The 20,952-nt window shown below is 43.1% G+C and overlaps 1 protein-coding gene across 8 annotated transcripts in view; it reads right to left on the bottom strand.

Moving 5' to 3' along the window:
* The window catches only part of slc8a3 (solute carrier family 8 member 3), a 91,372-nt gene that overhangs the window by 19,673 nt on the left and 50,747 nt on the right, over positions 1-20,952 (bottom strand). For 3 of the 8 annotated variants that reach the window (XM_070919894.1, XM_070919897.1, XM_070919898.1), the window contains exon 2: positions 10,149-10,255. In XM_070919894.1, the coding sequence (XP_070775995.1) occupies positions 10,149-10,255 (107 nt within the window). Of the gene's footprint in view, positions 1-1,337; positions 1,348-3,537; positions 3,550-3,821; positions 3,832-5,566; positions 5,588-6,491; positions 6,507-10,105; positions 10,256-20,952 lie in introns of all 8 variants that reach the window. The other 5 variants (XM_070919895.1, XM_070919896.1, XM_070919899.1 and 2 more) reach the window with 5 other exon arrangements.

Raw genomic sequence — 20,952 nt, 5'->3', positions numbered from 1 at the left:
GGCTTGTGGTGCAGATGTTTTGCATTCAAAAAAGCAGCCAACTCCAGAGTAAGCAGCGACTAAATGCTTCATTCACACCACAGACCTTTATATGTAACTCCAAATTGTGGCTCATAAACATTTAATTGAAAGACTGCTCATGTTAATTCATATCTGAAGTCAAATCTGACACCAATTTGAACCACGATAATACACACACACACACACACACACACACACACACACACACACACACACACACACACACACAGCGACGATGAAGAGAGACAATCATTTTTCCGCCTGCAGCCGCCTCTAATTTGTTTTAAACTTAATTTTATGGTATGTGCTTCTGTTTTGAACTGAATTGAAATGTCTTTCCAGAATACCGATCAAGTGTGTTAACTCGCTTTTGTTTTGGTACATTGTTTTATCTCTTGTTCTCCGTGCTAATGCCAGCTCAGCCAAGCTGCCGAATATGGCGATATTACAGCTTAGTATTGTAGAGCAAAAGTAAATATGAAGTTACTAACAGCAGCCGGTTAACTTTCAGCACAAAGACTGAAAACAAGCAACCGGCAGAGATTCCAGGAAGTGACTGCTCCTGAAAGAAATAGTCCCGCACATAACCCACCGTAAAACCACAACTTGTCCTTTTTACACTTTGGTTTCAGTGCAGATTAAACAAATGAGATATAATGTGTTAAGAAACCTTTGAGGTGCTGGTAGGTGGATTTTTCAGGCTAGCTGTTTCTCCCTGTTTCCAGTCTTTATGCTAATCTAAGCTAACCGGCTGCTGGCCAACAATGAAAAGTTCCTGTTTATGAGCGTTTGAGATGCAGCAACGCAACAAAGAAATCTTGAATTTTGTGTCCCTTTCCTTTTTCCTAGTTAAATATGTTCAAAAACCAGCTAAGCTAACTAAGCTAACTGGCTGTTATTTTTACTGTACAGATATGAGAGTGGTATCAATCTTCTCATCTAGCTCTCAGCAAGAAAGTGAACGAAGTGCATTTCCCAAAATGTCGAACTATTGCTTTAAGCATTCAAACACAAGCTGCCTTTAAGTCACATGCTTTAGGGTCTGATTCAGTGCTGCACATGCATGAGGTCCATATTAAACCGAAAGTATGCGTTTTTTTCTGGTCTTCCAAAACTGAGCTGCGGTTACAAAACAGACCGAGGTCTTAGGATCACGTCCCTGAATCATCTGCCAACAGGTGGTGAGGTTGCTGCTCCTGCGGGGAGCGACAGCTGCTCCCCATCGCTCACTCACCAAGGTTTCACTGCTTCTGCCGTCAGTTGCAGAAACAAGGGCAAAGCTCGGCGGGCCTCTGGAAAACTGATGGTAGAAGAACCAGGAGACAACTAAAACGGCAGGTATTAGCAGATTAGTGGCTCCAGAGTGTCATTAGCTAAGGTAATAATGAATTGCTCTGTGGGAGGTTCTACTGTCTAATGATGCATATGATGGCATAAGCCCTCATTAAATGACATATTAGGCCTATACTGAATGCAATTTAAATGAGACCCCCGTAAAATGTGTTATTTGATCAGCAAATGACATTTAATCCACAGATCTTCAGATTATCACTTCCTGTATGTCCTTGTGAAGATTGCAGCAGCCCGTTCTCTGCATGTCTGTTCAAATGGTAGAAATAATCTCTAATCTACATACTTTTCCCAGGGGATGCAGGGTAACACATGTGTCCTTACATGCTGGTATGGCTATGGGGGGGGAGTTCCACTGTACAATCAAGTAGATGGTAGTGTTATCCACCCCACACACACCTATAAAGTACAAAGGATGCTGCAGTAGAGGTCTCTCGAAAGCGAATGGATCACTACAGCAGTCATTGTCCTCCAGACCACCTGTCCTCCAGACCACCTGTCCTCCAGACCACCTGTCCTCCAGACAATGTGACTGAGGTCAAAATGACGCTGAACAAACTCATCCAGTGCCTGGTGTGTTGTCGTCATTTCCACGCTGTAAAATGTTTAAATACTAACCTTCATCATGGTTAGCATTGTTCTCATTGTTCTTGTTTTAACTCTCATGTTACTTTATAAACTTAATTTGATCAGTTGATTGAACTCTCAGCAGTGCATCCATTCAAAAGACTTCAAGTCTGAACAATTTATGTTTATTACTTCTAAAGTAAAAAAAAACAAAAACGTTGAATCTACTTGAAATTAGTAAAACGAACATATTTAATTAATGATTAAAAATTAGTTGATTCCACTTAATTTCTATATGATGTTTTACAGTGTATACTCCTGGTGTATACAGTGAGATTGCTAAAACCATCAGCAGCTTCACTATGACCTACTGGCACATCCACTGGGAGATCCCCAGTGCCATCTGTAATGGCTGGTGGGGCTGGCGATAAGGAAATGGAGTCTTTATCTCAGCCCAATTAGGCAGCTAATTGATTCAGTACCAGTCATTTAGAGTTGCTCCAGGCCCAGGATTGAGCACTTCAGCCCTTTGAACAGACGGGAGATCCCCGGAGGGGAGCCACCAGGGAGAGACTGTGTCCGACTCCACAAAGCCTGCAGATTATAATCAGCATGGAAAGGATCTTAAAGAGTTAATAAATTACATCAGGGATCAATCTGACTAGAAATGTTAAATTCACTGAGTTTTGCTGCCTGATCACATAGTTCATTTAATGAATAAACCTATGGTGGGAGGGGGGGCAATATGATGATTACACAGAAATCATTTCCAGAGCTGAATCTAAAGGTTATCTTCCAAATAAATTGATTAATTGTTAATTAATAAAAGTCTATAAAGTGATTCGTGATAGTGTAAAATCACAACTTCTAAGGGTACAAGATGACGGTCCAAAACCCCAAAGATATTTAGTTTATAATGATATAAATCAGATATTGGCAACAAATCAAAGAGAATATTTGGAGTTTTTGTCTTTATCAAACAAGACAATGAGGCAAAAATATTGTTCTATTTCCAGATTTGTGTTTATATCTTTTCCTAATAACTATAGCTCTCCATCTCACTGTTCTGGGGAAGTAAATAGCACTTTTCTATGACAACGCTGAAAGGAAGAGATTCATTCAAGGTCGAATTCGGGTTGACTGCTAACAAAGGGATGATAAGCTTGACTTTTGAAGCAACACAAAGGGCAGGTTCATGAAACTCACTGAGTCATAGAGATTTATGCAGCCCGTGACCCCGGCAAAGGGGAATGTAATGAGCTCTAAGTTCAGGCGTGGCGCGCTGCTGGTGCTCTCACGTTGGAGAAGGCAGACATTATTCATAAGTTGATGCGTTGGAGGAGGCTCACATGAAACCTCAAGTGGTTGCTTCAGGTTTCATGTGGTTGTGATTGTAAACCGAACCTCAGAGGGATGCTTCTTTAAAATGTTATCAATATTTAATACCACAATATTGTGGTGTTACATGTAAAGCCACCCCCCCCCCCCCCTCTACACATAGAAATGACTCATGCTCATGCACGCAGTGAGTACAGGCAACAGCATTAAGGCCTGTTGCTGGTTCCCCAGGGGGAAACTCCTGAATTGGTTTCACTTCACAAGATTTTATGTCTATAAATTGATTTAACTGACAAAGATTTACTGAAATCAAGTTTGCTTCCATTGCTGAAATACAACAAATACGACCACAACTACTATTAGTATTGCTATACTACTACTTCTACCTCTACTGTCACTAGTCGTGCAACTACTACGTATAAGAGCTACTACGACCAACAAATATGATGCTACAGCTCCTACTACTACGACTACTACTACTTATGGAAAGTAACCAAGCACATTTAATCAAGTACTGTACTGTACTGTACAATTTTGCAAGGTACTTGTACCATTCTATGCTACTTTATTACTTCTACTTCCCTACATTTCAGAGGCATGATGAGCATTTTTACTTTTTGTACTTTAAGTATATTTTGATGCTAATACTTACATACAAATGGTACAATTAATATTTTGAATGCAGGATTTCTACACTTCTGCTTCTTCCATGACTGGCTACTGCTTATTAGTCTGGAAGCTACTGAGAATAGATTGAGGTGGGCATCTGGAAGCTGGACCAAGTGCTGGAGTGCTGAATTGCAGTTGTGGCTCTGAGTGATTGTAGGCATATCTAATTTTGGTCTCAGTTATAATGCCTCAAAACTAGTCAAATACCTATAGAATATGTATTTTTACTCCACATGAGGATGTTCATCTGAATCATTTCCTTATTATTATCTTAGAGTGTGTTTTCAGTCATGTCTAATTCAAACTTCATGTGTCCCAGAGTTCAGAGTTGCTTTGGCTTTAGCCTCCCCTCCACTGTATGACTCACAGCTCATTTGGAGGTAATGAATGTGTGTGTGTGTGTGTGTGTGTGTGAGATGGAGAGGACTGGAAGAAGGACCCGGCCAAGCTCAAACAACAGCATGTGAAGTGCCCTTAGATGCCATGAGAGCTCACTCTGAGCGAGGGGGCTGATGGGTGGCACATTTCCCCACGCTAGGCATGATTTGAATGGAAAGTGGCAGGGTGGGAGATGGATTACCGTGGGGGGGGGGGGGGGGGGGGAGGGGCATTAATCCTACAGCCACGCACACACATGTATGCACAAACACACGCAGACACACGCACATGATAATATAATACTACCATCATGTACACACTCACACTGCTGCACACATCGAAGTGCACGAGCCCGCACAACACAATGTTAACACACCGCCGTACATGAATGATGACACTGCCAACGACTGCTTTGTAGCACAGTTTTTGCAGTGTCATTTGAAGGTCCTACACTTCCAAGCCTACCCAATACTCTACACCCCACCCCTCCCCTCCACCCGTCGCTTCCTCTCATCTACTGATTTTTCTAGACACTTTAGAGCAGCTCTGTCCTCTCAATCTGTCCATTCTTATCATTTTGTGTGTGTGTGTTTGTACTTCGGGCCTCGCCATGACAATTTTCAGCCTCAGGAAGAAGACTATCCAATTCTCATCATTTATTTACTGCATCGTATTCTACTTAATATCCCTTACTCACAACAAAGCAGAAAAATAAGTCACCGGTCATTCAGCACATTTTTTATCTAGGCTGCTACGAGTGCAAAAAAAAAAAAAAGTTTTCTGGGAACATGTGATGGTAATTTCTCACTATTTTCTGACATTTTATCAATTCATATGTCAGTCTGTCTCTCTGTCTTCCTAATGTTCCTCTTCATTTCTATTTTCCATCCATCCACCAGACGCCCTCGGACTCTCACTCCTTTCCCCATCACCTGACTGACCCCACCTGACCCCACCCATCTACACCTGCCTACTTGTCTGCCAAACCTGGATCTGAACCTGCCTGCCTGTTAGCCTTTATAAAACTCCACATTTGAAATAAATCATTGAACCGGACCTGCTCTGCACACACCACCCGGCTGATACAGCTATTTAATGACGTGATATTCATTGATTTCTGTGCGTGGTAGCTTTGCTTTTGCCCAACAGAGAGGTCAGAGGTCACAGTCAAGTACAGGACAGCACCCCTGCAGGACACGCAGCCTTGGTCGAGGGCACTTCAGCTGGACTGATACTTGCTGACACACGGGCATGAACTCTGATTCTCTGGTTCAAAGATCATCTTCAGTCGTGCCACCCCGTATCAAATACATGTAAATGGGTTATAACAAACCAGTATTTATGAGGTCTTGTCCTGTCGTCCTTGTGCTTTCTGTGTCAGGATATAAAGTCTAGTTTGGAATTAAGCAAAAGCACAGCCACACAACTATAATGCCAGAGGTTGCTTCAAACTGTCAACACACGAAGAAACGAGAGGTTATTATTATTGCGACGAGGCCTCACAAGTAGGAGCGTTTTGGTAACCACTCAATGGGATTTTGGCGTAAGAGCAAATCAAATAAAAACGTACCTGTAACTTGACTTGTGTTGGTACCAGTTAAAAACACCTTCAAGACATCTTATGTAACCACTGTAATCAGTTCAACTGTAATGCTATGCTTTCTCGTCATGAGTTACTGCTGGCTATTGGATGTCTATTGGATGGCTATCAGTCTTGCATGAACAAAATCCTGTGCTTTGGTGTTACTCTTTGGAGCTGGCTCAGATTACTATTTCACTCCATAATAAACTGCAAATTGCTCGAAGAGAGACTGACGCCAAGCTGTCATGTTGTCACCTGCCCAAATTCACCAAAAGAACAGAATAAATGTCTCCCAGCTTGAATAAAACACATCTGGCATGGACATCAACATGTCTCAGCCCCAGAGTCACCAACATGAAGTCCTGTAATGTCAGACACAAACTTGGAAGTGACTCTGCAGCGTTGTTGTTGCAGCAGAAGTAGTAGTGGTAGAGTGGCTCGCCTGGCCACGTCACCAGAGGTGCTAATGGTATTGACCACTTCAGTATATAAGTTAGAGAAGGGCACAGCTGCAGCCGGCACTAAACAACTCCAGACTGACATGTCAGGGTGACTGTTGGCTTGATTGCTTTCATTACTCACACACTGTCCAAAGTCAGACCTGCCAGCTCAGGACTCGCTCACATCTGGCAGGTTCTGCTATTAGCATCCCGGTGCATGAGCAGGTCTAGAAAAGTTGCAATGAGTGATGTAACTGCGAGTAATAAATAAAAAGATCAGAGAGTTAAAATGAGATCTGACAATTATTTTTGTGTTCCTATTTGGATCATCTATAATAGAGAAGTAGTAGGTAAAGAAACAAGTTTTTTTGTTGTTGGTGGAAAGGCTGCACAGGAAAATGGAGCAAGGCTGTTGCATATGAAAAAAAGCCAAACAAAACAAAGACTCTCATAGAATATTCATCAACTCTGCTCCTCCACTCCGGCTTTAATAAGGAGAAAAACAAACCCAATCAGCCCCACATCAGCGGTTATGAACAACAATATAATCGCCACATTATATATGAAAAGTGAGAAATTATCATATCATTCACACCACTGTGATCCAGCAGCACCTACTGTGGCAACAGGAGAATATATGCAACCCCTCTGCTAAACACTGGCTTGCGTTTTCTCTAATTTCGAATCAAAGCGATTTCATCAGCACGAGCACATTCATAAAAGATGATCCTGCATGGGAAATAATACAGAAAAGCTTTTTCATTACCTCCTCATCATATATAGATCAAACATTTATTACCCTTGATCAAACATTCATTACCTCCTGCATTAAAAAAAGAGTAAGTAGACGTATCTCGTATTACTCATTGTCAACACTGACTGCACTTTCATTAGCGGCACAGTTGTGTTGTCATCTTTCTAGTATCAAAATTATTATTATTTTTTTTATTAATTAAAAGTTTTATTTATTTTTGGGAGCAGTGCAGCGTATCACAGAGCAGATTCAGTGCAGGCCGTTTACACAGAACAGAAGACAGCCGTCCCGTCAAATATATATATATATATATGTAAAATAAAAGCATGGACACGAAAGATGTAGGGCATTAATTAACGTATTCAACGTAAGTTCAGTTTAACACGCAACCAAAATTGATCCCATGCCCCCCACCCCCAACATGTGCTCATGTGATGAAGTTTTAATCTTCAGGGTTCTTCCAATTTTGCAGTATAAGTCTTGCAGCTGTAATAATACCTGCTTTTAAAATACTGAATTTGGTATTCGTTATATCAGGTATCATTGTCTTGTTGCCAAGGAGACAAAATCGTGGGTGTAGAGGCAGAGTGGAAACCAACCAATTCCCCAATATCTCAGAGATTTTAGAGAAAAACACTCTCACATCATGGCTCGCTCTTACACTTCCAGCATCGATTGAAATCAGAAGGTCTAGTTGGTGTCCAGTAATATCTTTGTACTATTTTATATTGAATACATTTCCCTCCAGTGTTTTTTTTTACCACTCATTAACTTCAGTATCAGTTGCAAGCTTCCATTTTACTTTGAGATTATTACAGGAATCACCTGTGGAGTGTTTGAACGTTTTGTAAAACACCAAAGCTTTATGAACCTGAGGCAATGAGCAATAAATATACACAAATATGTCAACGGGGGAAAACGGGTGCAGAGCTGTATCACCATGTTACACTCCACGGTGAGTAAAGTCAAAGAAAAACAACCTTAATCTAATGTTAAGGTATCGTATTGTCTACGTGCAGGAATCACAGGACGCTCTGAGAAAAAAAAAACACACACAAGGGTTTTCTTTCTTTCTCCTGTCAGTGTGTGACCCAAACAAAGCAGCTGTTTTGATCTCTCCAGACCAAACCTGGCCATTGGCATGTGTCATCCTGAGCTCCAGCTGTCGTTACCCATCTACATCTCTCCCTCCGTCTGAGCAGATTCCTCTCCCTTCCTCCACTTCCTCTACACCTATTCTGTCTTAGCTCTGGTGCATTTAACTCAACAGTGCTGCAGAATGAAGGGCCCTCATGAAGAATGGCACGTGTGTTCACACTGTGTGGTTCTTTCTTGTTAGCACCTGCAGACTTGATGTGATTGCTTCACTTTTAGATTGGACTAAAAATTATTTCTGGAACATTTACAGGATTACTGGGGAGAGACTGCAGGCCTAATCAGCAGGCTCAAACTTCATTTAGATTAAGTTTAGCCAAAGGTTAGCATGAAAGGAACAGTTCAACACTTTGGGGAATACGCTTAGATTAACACCGCTCTCATGTTTGTCTGTTAAATATATGGCTACAGTTGGTTAGCTTAGTTTAGCATAAAGACTGGAAACAAGGGACACAGCTAGCCTTTGCTTGAAGGTTACATGTAGTTGTTTGGGAATGAATGTACAGTAGTAGAAACCAGTATAACAGATGTGGCTGAATATGTGCATTCTTTGTGAGTATATTTGCATTGACATTTACATCATAGGCATCCAGAGAAATCAGCAACAAATGCAGGAGAGGAATAAGTTAAAATTCTGAGTTTACTGATTTTACAAATAGCCAAAAAGAGATGTGTGACAGACAGCTTGTGTGTGTGTGTGTGTTTATCAGCATGTGTGTGGATAAAACCTGCGCCAACACAGAAAGGGAATAAAGAAGCATCATAAAGCAGCGGAGGAGCGTTTGGAGTGATGCAGCAGTCACTCATAAAGACCTGCACAGTAACTGCTCTTCATCATGACTCTGAGAACACAGGGAGCCGGCGCTGCTCAGACAGCGCTGCCAGACCCAATAACGTAAACATAATGAGCTGTAGTGTTTGGAGGCAACAGCCAAGTGTTAGATTCTGCACCCTCCGCACCAGCTTGTGAGCCTCTCCCGTCCCCTGGCCTTGAGCGTGGTTAGATAACACTGCATTAGATAACGGTGCGCGAATCTTAAGAAAATGCCTGTTGGCTTCTTTCAGCAGACATTACCAACAACAAGCAGGAAACAAGAAAACAAAGAAAACTTATGATGAAAACTTGCTCTGATTTAAATTCTTCTACGTCCTACTTTTATTTTTACATTCACCTTGCTGCAAAAAAAAAGCCTCAAGACAAGCTTGCTGTGCAGAGGAATACAATCTTGCAGTGAGTAAGATGGCCCCTGCCAAAGAATATATGACCTCAATATGAGCTGCACACACGATACTATCGGCTTGTTTAGGTTCATAAAGTTAGACTTTCATACAAACTATCAAATTCAAACAGTCCTCTGAGTTATAGAGTCTAATAGTGAAAAATAAATCAATAATCTCATTTCACCGGCAGCAATTTGCTCGCATTTTTCAGATGCATATACTTAAAAATAGCTACTAGACTCTACATTTAGGTAAAACGTGTCTTTACATAATAATGGCTACTTGCTCCGTAGAGATGGTAAATCACAGCAGCTCCTAGACTCCCTGTACTCTTTTTATGCAGATGGCGAAGTCGTCTGGGGAGACTGTCATCATGATGGGGATGGAGAGTTAGTGGTTTGCAGGAGTTCTAGCTGTAGCATGACAGCGTGGCTATGTGATAGAGCGTCCTTGGGTGCACAGAGGTGTAAAAGTGGAGGTTGGCAGGGGGTGAAGAGGCAGAGCGCAGATACAGCAGAGTGAGAGTTCAGGTAAAGGAAGTAGGCAAAGAAGCGAGAAAGAGGCCTGGGGAGAGACGGAGGCTACTAACAGTGAGAGAAAAGACACTGACAACGTGTGAGAGCCAGAGACAGAGGACGTGATGAGAGAGAAAGAAATAGGTTCAGTACTGCACCTTTCTGCAGACTCATGTCTACCATGCGAGGCTCGGCCAGCTCCAGGAAGAAGTTCTTGTTTTTCTCATACTCCTCATCGTCAATAATTTTCACGTGAATAACTTTGCTGCAAGAAGGAGAATAACAGGGGAGGAAAAAAAGGAAGGGGCGTGAAAGGAAAGGGACAGAGGAGGACAGAGGGGGGAGGGGGGGAGAAGAAAAAGGTTAATTTGTGATGGAGGGACACAGGAAGTGCACTGTAAGTAGGATTAATAATCAGCATGGAAGAAAGGTTAAGAGGTGAGAGGTCAGCTCGCTGCGGGCCGGCCTGTCTGTCACCGGCAGGACCTCGACACACTCGCGGGTTTCCAGTGAGCTCATTGGCTGCCGCGGGTGTCATGACAACCGCATTTATCACGGCGTCCGATACAAGTGGGACGGAGGGTGAGAAGCACTCCACGGCAGCAGAGAGGATAAAAGAACACAATGAACTGAAAACAGCAGCATGTAATCAATCAGGTTGTGAAATGTGTAAACGGACATTTCACAAGGGCAAAAAGGTGAGTGAACAATAAATGAAAGAAACTGTCGCTATCTAAATCGATCTTTATGGCTCGATGTTTCAGTCAGAACACTTTCAATGAGACGGCTGGCTGGACACTGCAAGGACCCCCCCCCCCCCCCCCCACCACCACCACCACCTCTACGAGGCTCAGACGAGGCAGATAAGAGAGCAGCAGCTTATTGCTGAGTTTATTGCTCCGGTTTGAGGAGAACACCCCTTTAATGAAGTCAAATGTCTGGAGGGGTGAGGCTCTCTCTCTGGAAAGGAGCTCCGTGTGACATCATCTCGCAGAAACAGCTCAATATGGCACCTCAGCCCCAGCGGCGCTCTCGCCACTGATCGCCCTAATTGATCTTTTTAAAGAGTTATTGACGAGTGCAGGCAGTTAAGTGGTCAGTAGGTACCCAGATGTCTCTGTGCCTCGCCATATTACGGCGGGAACTCCTTCGAGGAATTGCTGAATTCAATTGGACTCATGCAAACGACAACAAACCGACGACGCTCAAGTCAAGACACTCGCTGCATCCGCTCTGTCAGGCCTCTGAAAGCAGCAGACGAGTCAACAATAGTCGACAGCGGCGCAGCTAGCCCTGAAATAGGGATGACATACTTTATTATATGTCTGTCATCTCATGGGGAGACGCTTTTCCTCTCCATCCGAGCAAAAATACAAGTTTTACGCATGTTATTTAGAGTATTTGGAAAAGCAGGAGTTCGGCTAATAAGATAAGTGGCACGGCAGCATTCATTATGGATAGCTGCTCGTGTATCGAGTCAAAACGCAGCTCGTTCCCTGACATCCCGCTGATGTACTTACAGCACCGTGACATACTGTATAGCGCAGCTCGTGTCAGTCAAAGCACCGACACACACTTTCACACGCTCTCATACACCCACACAAACTTAACATTTTATTTTTATTCACACACGCACACACCATGTATATAAAACTATTAATCCGAGCATCTCTAGAGGAATTAAAATGTGTTTCTATTGCTGCTGTAATGCATGGCTAAATCCCTTTCTCTGGCCGGTGTATATGTAGTTCTGGATGTGAATCCTGCTCGCCAAGGGGGGAAGTCTACTATCTAAGATCCTGTTAGCACACTACACACAGCAGAACAATCCATCTCTATTTCTCTCTGTTCATATCCCACCGGCAGGGCTTTCCTCAGATTGCTGGGCGAGATGTCTGCAGTGCTGCTGCTGCTGCTGCCTTCGCCTGGAAACGTGCCTTTGCTTTTCATCAGGAATGAGAAGAAGAAGCACTGGAGTCTAATGGACAAGTGGGATCTGGAAAACACAGCACCTGACATACATGCAGGCACGGAGAAACCACATATGTAGCCTCACACGATCGCTGTACCATCATGCAAAAAAACAGCCATACATGACATTGCTGATTAACCTGCTAGGTGGCCCTGGGGGGGGGGGGGGAATGAGCTGCTGAGCCTTTGTTGTTCTGTGCAGTGTGTACGGTTTATTAAAGCTGAAATGATACCTGAGCTTTGCTGTGTGGTAATTTGATTAAACACGGTAATTTAGGAATGTGCAACAAATAAGCACAAAACTGATGAAGGCCTTAAAACTACATTTTGTCACTCAGCCTCTTTAAATCTGCAATAATTCATTTTTGTGTTTGCATTCATTTGGAGTCGTGTTTCTGTCCATGTCTCTTTAGCTTCTAAATGCTCCACGTTCACCAGCTAGTTGCTAACTGTGTCTGTCTGTCTGCTGTTTGTAGCTGGGCAGGGAGTGAAACAGTAAACTTGTGGGCCGTAAAACCAAAACAATGAGCTAAAAGAAGCTAAAATGCTACGTAGAGCCGAGGAGAACTGTTGGTAACTCTCTGTGGATTTGTCACCATGACATCTGATTCTGTAACACAGTTGAGTTACGTGGCCCTGATTATACAAGGGACTTAATAAAACAATAAAAGACAATCATGTAATAATCAACAGGTACGTTAGCATCATGGGATCATTTGAGCAGCTGCACAGTTTACTGCACTTTCTCTGGAGCTTGACAACGTAAATTGTCAGCTACATTTTACACTCTTGAGTTCCTCTTCACCAAAACTAGGCTACCTGTAATTAGTCCTCATGACACACAGCGAGCTAATGGAGCGTCTGTGGAAATGACAGTGCCTCTATGAGACTGTGACAGGGAACAAAAGATAGGAAACATAACACAAGTGCTTATTTATATTTGACATTTGATTGATTTAAAAATGACAGTACTGAAAACTCGAGCGAATACTTTAGCCGCGTTATCTGATTAGTGTGAATGCATAAACACTTCCACGGCTTTGAACCTTCATGTCACCGTAGTGAATATTCCCACATGACATGAACGCAGCCTTAACTAGCATCTCATTCGTAAAGAAAAGGAAGATACTGCAATAGTTGTCGGCACAGGAAGGAAGAAAATGAACCATGATTTTGTTTCTGTGGTCAGAAGACGGTCGACAGAGCTTCCACCAAACCCTCATACACACTTACACACACACACACACAATGGCAGGTTATGTACTGTATTTGTTAAGTACATTCGTATCTTACAAATTCGAACTGCTTTTCTGACTCACACCGGACAATAATGACGCCCCTGACACACACGCATCTGCTAAAAAACACTGTTCATACACAAATAGACACACCGGCATGAACATAACTGCTCACAAACCACCCGTAATCACACACACACACACACACACACACACACACACACTGCCACACACGTGGAGCAGTGCGTGGGGAACATTAAGCAACATTTGCATTTGTCTGTGACGACCATCAATAATTCATCCATCTATCCCAACATCTGGCATCAGCCGCTGTGGAAGCTACAAAAAGCCACTCTGAGCAAAGCAGGAGTGTGTGTGTGTGTGTGTGTGTGTGTGTGTGTGTGTGTGTGTGTGTGTGTGTGTGTGTGTGTGCGTGGAGTGATAGGGATACAATCAAACACCTGCTGTTCACACAAACACAAATCACAGTGCAGTGTTTACAGGGACTGTCCTGCTGCTGGTGCAGTGCATGGTGGCGTAATATGAATGGTTTCACTGTGGCGTGTTGACAGAAAAGACACGGAGGGTGTGACAGTGCGCGGCAGATGGCATCCGCACATACACTCGCACTGACTCGCAGGTATACGGATGCATGCTTACACATCTCCGCGGCACTGTTTTTATTCACGGTGTCTTGATATGTTCTATTTTTTTTTAAGCTTTGTGCCTGAGCTGTGATATTGGTTCTATCAGAGGGGTAACAGACACTTTGGCTTTACCACTCTGGGGTAAAGAGAGCCACAGCAGGGAACTGTGGAGGGACTACAGACAGGGTTCTCTAATCTGTTGTTTTAGCTAAATGGGTATCACTTAAGGGCATTTCCTTCTGCAGCCAGAGGATAGATACAGGCATTATGGTGTGTGGGGAAAAGGTTGTTTTGTTTTGTTATGTATTATAAATCGATGAGGAGATTAGCCTAGCTTAGCATTAAAACTGGAAGCAGGGGGAAACAGCTGGCGAGGGTCTAAAGCTCACTAATTAACACGTATCTACACAAACAGAAGTGTCAAAAAAACGATCTAACATTGGACAACCGTTTCCCACTCTTTCCAGTCTTTATGCTAAGCTATGCTAGCCAAATTATCTCTTTCTCCGAATTTAAGACTCAGACGTGAGAGTGGTATCAATCATCTCATCGTACTCTCAGCAAGAAAGCCAATTAGCATATTTTCCAAAACTGTCCAACTGTTTCTTTTACGTTTTGCTGCAGAGACGATGCTGCATCCCTTCTCTGCTCTTCCTCTCTGGTAAGTGTATTTGCTTTGACGGTAAAATTAATACGCGCCAGTAAAACTTAATGCAATAAGCGAACATAAGGTTGGAACTACAATCCCTTGTGGCAGAAAGCAATCTGCCAGTCTACAGAAAAATCCTCACAAAACCCAACCTGCTAGAAAGTCAAAAGGATGGCAATCTTCTCACCAGTGTTGTCATTTGTTAAACTGAATTACACTAATGTGTCAAAATTAACGTGATAATGATTTATTGATGCTTACATGCTAGACATAGCACCCTTAAGTTGAGTATTAGTGTGGGAAGTGCCACTGGGTAATGACAGGCGATTAGAGGGTTCACACCTCCGCTGCACTGGGCTGCCTGCAGCCAGCGGCCTCTGCCTTCCCCAAGTCCAGAGCAGATGGAGGAGGGGAAAGAGGAGATGAAAACAGTGAAGGGAGTGAGACATGAAAGTGGAGGTGGTGCAGGGAGCGAGAGAGAGATGGAGAGGCAGATGCAGAGTGTCTCTTTCTCCCTCTGTTCTGCAGCCAAAAACCACACTGCGGCTGAAATTTGCTGTAGCTGCCCGCCTCCTCTCCGTTTTCCAATGCCTCTTCTTCGACAGCAGATTTACTGTTTTGGTCTCCTCTCTGGATTTCATTCCATAAACACTAAATAATACTGTGTAACCGCTAGAAGTGTGAAACCGCTGTGGTGGAGTAACACATATCAGAGGAAGCGATATATGTGTGATATCCAATCTCCACTTCTACTTTTGTCTTCTCTGTTGGTGCAGCCTGACCCTAAAATCGCTCAGCTTGTACTCTGCAAAGCCTCTCCTTTTTGTGAAGATTTTCGTGAAAACTAGGGAGGACTTATGCACTCCAGGCTAGAGCAGAAGCAGCAGCTAAAAGTGCTGCAATTAAGTACGACCTTTCTTTTCTCTCTCTCTGGTCCTTTGTAGAAAACACTTGCTGCCACTGACCCGGGCCCTGGGCTTTTTGGTTTGAACTAAACACAACCTTTCCAAATTCTCTTGAAAGTTTCCTCTGCCTCCATCTCTTTCATTAATCTACTGAGTGCTTTTCAGTTGCTTTTCACCCTCTCGCAAGACTGCATTTAACCACAGCTGAAACACGTGTGAAGGGACTGAAGCATGGTCTTTAAACAGCACGCATTACTTTCACTTCACTGCAGTATGGAGGCCTTGACAAGGATCTCGGTTTTTAACAAAGTTTTAGTAGAAAACATCGCCTGGATCTTGCCAGACGCATTCTGACCTGAACAGAGGCCGAGGAATGAATTATAGAAAAGAAACCGTGACATGAAACAATAGTGAGAACCATCAAAAAATGAGCTTTGCAACCACTCAGTCTCCTACACCATTTCAGCCTCGTCAGATCACGGCAACGCCTCCACTCAAAATCCCAAATAAAGTCAAGCCAATAAAGACAGGAAGAGGACAAGGGGAAAAAAAAAGGCCCCAGCGCCTCGTGGGAAATCAGTGCCTTAATTAAGCAGGCCTGGTTTCTGTCACCAAGCGCAGGGATTATGTGCCTCGCTCATTATAGTCCTGATTATTGCTTTTCCCCAGCAATCACAGAAAAAAAGCAAGTAAACACATTTGTCAATGATTTCTTGCCAATCTGATGACAGACTCACATCAAATTTGATATTCCACGCCTATATTCCCCATCATCCCCGCATCTCCTTCCTCTCCACGTCCACTTTATTTGTTTTCATCCGGCCAGGCAAACAAATCAAAGCATACTTGACCAACTGACAAAGAGCTAAAACTCTTACAAACAAGGAAGTAAAAGCCCCATCCAAGTGGCGAGCGACCGGCTGAAGTCAGACATCAATATTACATAAACCACACAAAAAAATGAGTCAGGCAATCGCACAAAACTCTCCACTTGGCCACTTGCAAATTTCCTGGCCGAGCTCGAGCCAGAGATGCAATAGCTGTGATTGCAAGTTGTTTAAGGCAAAGACATGAGAGTTAGTGCAGCGGCGCCAGATGCTGTTTGAATAATACATGTCTGCCAAAGTGAGTCCCAGAAAGTCAACCCACAAAGAGAAAGCAAGAGATGTATGCGCTGTGAATTTACCAATACACAAGACCTGATGTAAGTATCCCTTGTTATGTTCAATCACACCGAGGCAGCGGGATGGCCTTGTGCTGAAAGAGACAATCTTTCATCCAGAGGATCCAAATTCAAGCCTTCGTTTTTTGGCAAACATCCTCCCTGCTGAAGTGCCCTTGAGCAGCCCGTGAAGGGTGCGATCACATTGAAAGCTATTTTACAAGCAGGTTTTTTTTCTTCTTCTTTTAGAGAGAGATTGATTTGCGAGCCGTTTATTTGTTTTGAGTTTGAGAAGAAATGGATCAATTCACAATCACTTCTGTTTTGTATCCACTGCCCAATCAGATCAGGCGACAGATGGGACTAAAAAATGGAAGACAGACTTGAGTTGCTGTTAACGATGATTCATTAGTGGCACACTAATCTAACTGAGAACCAAACTTTTGTGGCTTCACGGTGATCGAAGGAGGAAACAGCCGCACGCCGTTGATTTAGGGCTACACAGCACATTTCTTAAGTTAATATAGAATTTGAATGATTCATGTTGATTATTTAATGCTTTAATCTTCTTAGCCAACTTTATACATATGTAGCTCTCTGTGGGTCTGTGTGTTTAGAAAGTTACACGACCAAACACAACTTTTCGTATCAGACAATTGTGGGATATTCTGGATTACGTCCAATGCCAGTGTTTGAAATATTCTCGCCTTCCACAATATCTGCACATGACAACTACAGTATGGTACAGGTTATAGAAAGACCGTGGTTATGGCAAATCCAATATGGTTATGGTAAGATTAGAATTAGGCATCTAAAACACTCTCACTTTAAGAGGTTATGGTTAGGTTAATAAAAATGCAAACATTAACTGCAGGTCTTTGACAGGAAGTGAAATCTGGTCTCCTGCTTAAGATGTGTTACACTTACTTTCACCCTTGCAACATATTAGGCCCATTACTTCCTACATCGGCACTTGGAGAAGGCAACAAGGCAATTCAAAGAGCTTTACGTGAGACATAATAGGCATACTGGGCTGGTTGGTCAGACAAAACAAGTTATTTAAAGATGTCCCCTTCCGAAATTGTGATTGCCATTTTTGACTATTTTCTGACATGTTAACTGATCATGAAAGCAATCATTAGTCGCAGCCCTGAGCTCATTGAGCTCCACTCTGGATTCACTCCCTCCACTGTGCCTCTGATCTTGGCTTTGTTCTGCCAGTTTTGGCTCCAAAAAAGCGCCCATAAATACAGTCTGCTGGCTTCAAAACAACCAGTTAGAAACCGGTGGTTGATGTCACATTCACATCGTCCACTATTATTTACTGTCAGCGGCTTCAACAAAAAGAACGCAGCGTGTTCAGCCTTCTGCCTGAGCAATCGACCCCTAAATCGCTACGAGCTGAAGGGACACAGCGCTGTAGTTGACTCTGGAGGGAGGGTGAGGGGTCACGGCGACAGACTGATCAATAAAATATTATATGACTTTAACAATATCAGTTAGAGGACACAGGCGGTGGATGTCTCGTCAGGGTTATAACGGATACACACATAAACACGCAGATACACTAAACCAGATGGAAAGGTGAAGCCTTGCAGAGAGGTGCTGCAACCGACGGACGTGTAACTCATGATGAGAGCTCACAGCGAGGACCCGGCCAGGTTTATTAATGCTGTTGCTAAGAGGAATCATGGGTAGCCACGAAGCTGAACAAGGAGTCACATTATCCGAATTCCAAGGCGGGACTGCAGCTGTCCCTCCTCGGCCCTCTCACCTTCTTCAACGTGGCCTCGTGGCCTCACGCAACCTGGATCCATCTCCGTGGGAACAGTAAACCTCTCATACAGCAGACCGAGTGGGCAGAAGGTCAGATTACAGTGTGCGTTTGATTTAAGAGAGGAGGAGCATGATCGCATGTGCCCTCAGTGACAAGATACCTCCCTCATCCCGCGGATCGCTCACATTCCCAGGTCTGGGACTCAAGTATCTAAGTCAAGTCAGTTTTATTTATATTTATTTATTTATACAGCCCACTATCACAAATTTGCCTTGAGGGGCTTTACAACAGGGAAAAACATCCCTTTTATCAGTGAAAAAACTGAAGAAACCTCAGGAAGAGCAACAGAGGAGGGAACCCTCTCCCAGGACGGACAGACATGCAATAGATCATAGTCGTGTGCACAGAATAGATTCACAACAGAAAGTCATACATACATACTGCAAAACACAAGTGAGGAGGATGGATCCAGGAGGACAGCTGTGCAGCTTCAGGTGTCGGCCACTAAGTAGGCTCCGAGCCACACCACCTCCCCTCCACCACAGAGACCTGGTAAATGCACCCGACCCGCTCCCATTTGCTGCTCTCGCTCTCACTTGTTGTCATGGATACAAAACCCCTTTCACCAGCCCGGCTCCCTCTCTAAATGCGACACATGACACACGACCACTTTCTGTAAAACTTCAACCTTTTCCATTCATTTCTATTCATTCGGCCGCAACGAGCTAAACAGCACAATGAAACTGTCCCTGGAGGGAATAAAGTGTCCTAACAGGTTTACCTCTGTCTGCTGACACACAGTCTATTACTTCATCCGCACGCACACACACATGAACAACAGAGGAGGGAGCTCATGCAGGTGGAGGAAGGGACGACCAGGAGATCACACAGTGGCAGCTCGCTCTCCTGTGTCCTGTCAGATTACACACTGGCACTGCAGCCCTTAAACCCATTGTCCAAACGCGCCAATAACACTAGAGGAAGGCTACACATATGCCGCCTTTGTGCTGCAACTGTAACTCTCTCCTTGTACAACAGGGACACCCCCCCCCCAAAGATGGATAACACAGTGAACAACAAAGGGATGCTGAGGATAAAGTCCTCTTGGCCGTCACCTGCAGTCACCAAAACCATGTTCAACAGTGATCACATCATCCAGTTGGCTTGCTGTTTTTTTGTGTTGTGAGTTATTAATTGACTACTTGATTGACAGAGAATTAATCAACAAAAAAAATAAAATAAAATATATATATATATATATATATATTCCAGTAATAGCCATTAAGTCATTTGTCAAGCAAAATTTTATTCATTCGAGCTTCCAAACATGAGGATTTGCTGCTTCTGCGTTCTTTATTGTCTTATTGTCAATTGAATCTTTCTGGGTTTTTTGGGCTGTTGGTCTGACAAAACAAACAATTTGACAATCGGGCTCTGGGAAATTGTGATAAGCATTGTCACTATTTTTTATGTCCTTTTATAAATGAAACAATTGAAGAAATCAAAATAAAATTGAAAGATTAAATTGATGAAAATTGCAGCTTTAAAAGGTTCCCAGCGGAGTCTTTGGCTTCTAATAGTGCTATAGAGCTATGTTTACATGAGTGGCCCTCTGTTTTGTTTGTCTCATGCATGCGCACAAAGATATGAATGTTCGCAATTCACATTCCTGCCAATGGTTTCACATCTCTCGACTGATCAACTGATCACAAGCAATGCGACAACAAAAGGCAGAGAAGAAGAAGACTGCTAGCAAGTAAACACGATGTAAACAATGCAGGTTTCAAAATGCTCAAAAACAACTTTGCAAATGTTTTATGAGGAAGGAAATGCATTCGACATCTCAAGGACACACAATGTGTTTTGATGAGAAACACTGACTGTAAACCTGAACTCTGTTTATTTACAAGAAAACTCCACAGAAGAACTTTTAGTTTAGATTTTGCAAAACCTTATATAACAAGGAAGTTGACAAAGAGTCAACAAGTGATTTTCATTTACATCTTTATGTTATCTGTTCAAACAATCCATAAAATCACCAGATAGAATATTCTGGATAAAATATGCACCAGTAAACATTTATGTAAATGTGTTTGATGACGTCACATTGGGCTGTGTTTACTATTTACTGGCATTTTATAGACAAAATGATTAATCGAGTAAATGATAGTCAGATTAATCCATAATGAAAACAACCGTTTGTTGCAGCCTGAGCTCCCTTTTGTGTGATTCCCTTGGCACAAGTCTAGAAACCAACAAGAAGGCCAGAGTCAGAATTTTGGACAGAAAACAGAGAAAGAGAGTTCTGAGAAACCAGGAATACTAAAAACATGGGGGGCATGGCTGAGAATAAAATGTACTTTCTGGAGAGGCAAGAGACTGTCACTGATCTACACAGAGAGGCCCGGCTGTGGGGGGGGGGGGGCGGTTTCACTTGTCATGCACCCTTGCAACACTGTCTCCATAAAAACATACTGACTGCCAGCGCTGAAGGAGAAAAAGACAAAAGGAGAAGATGAAAAAAGGGAGAGGACACTCAAAGGTAAGGGAGAGGACGGGGGGAGCAATTGAAAAAACGGACAGCCATGCTCCATATTTTCTGAGCCAAGAGCA

The sequence above is a fragment of the Enoplosus armatus genome, chromosome 15 (genome assembly GCF_043641665.1).
Source record: "Enoplosus armatus isolate fEnoArm2 chromosome 15, fEnoArm2.hap1, whole genome shotgun sequence".
Classification (NCBI taxonomy): domain Eukaryota; kingdom Metazoa; phylum Chordata; class Actinopteri; order Centrarchiformes; family Enoplosidae; genus Enoplosus; species Enoplosus armatus.
The sequence above is the reverse complement of the archived record's forward strand: the minus strand, read 5'-3'. Positions and strand labels throughout refer to the sequence as shown.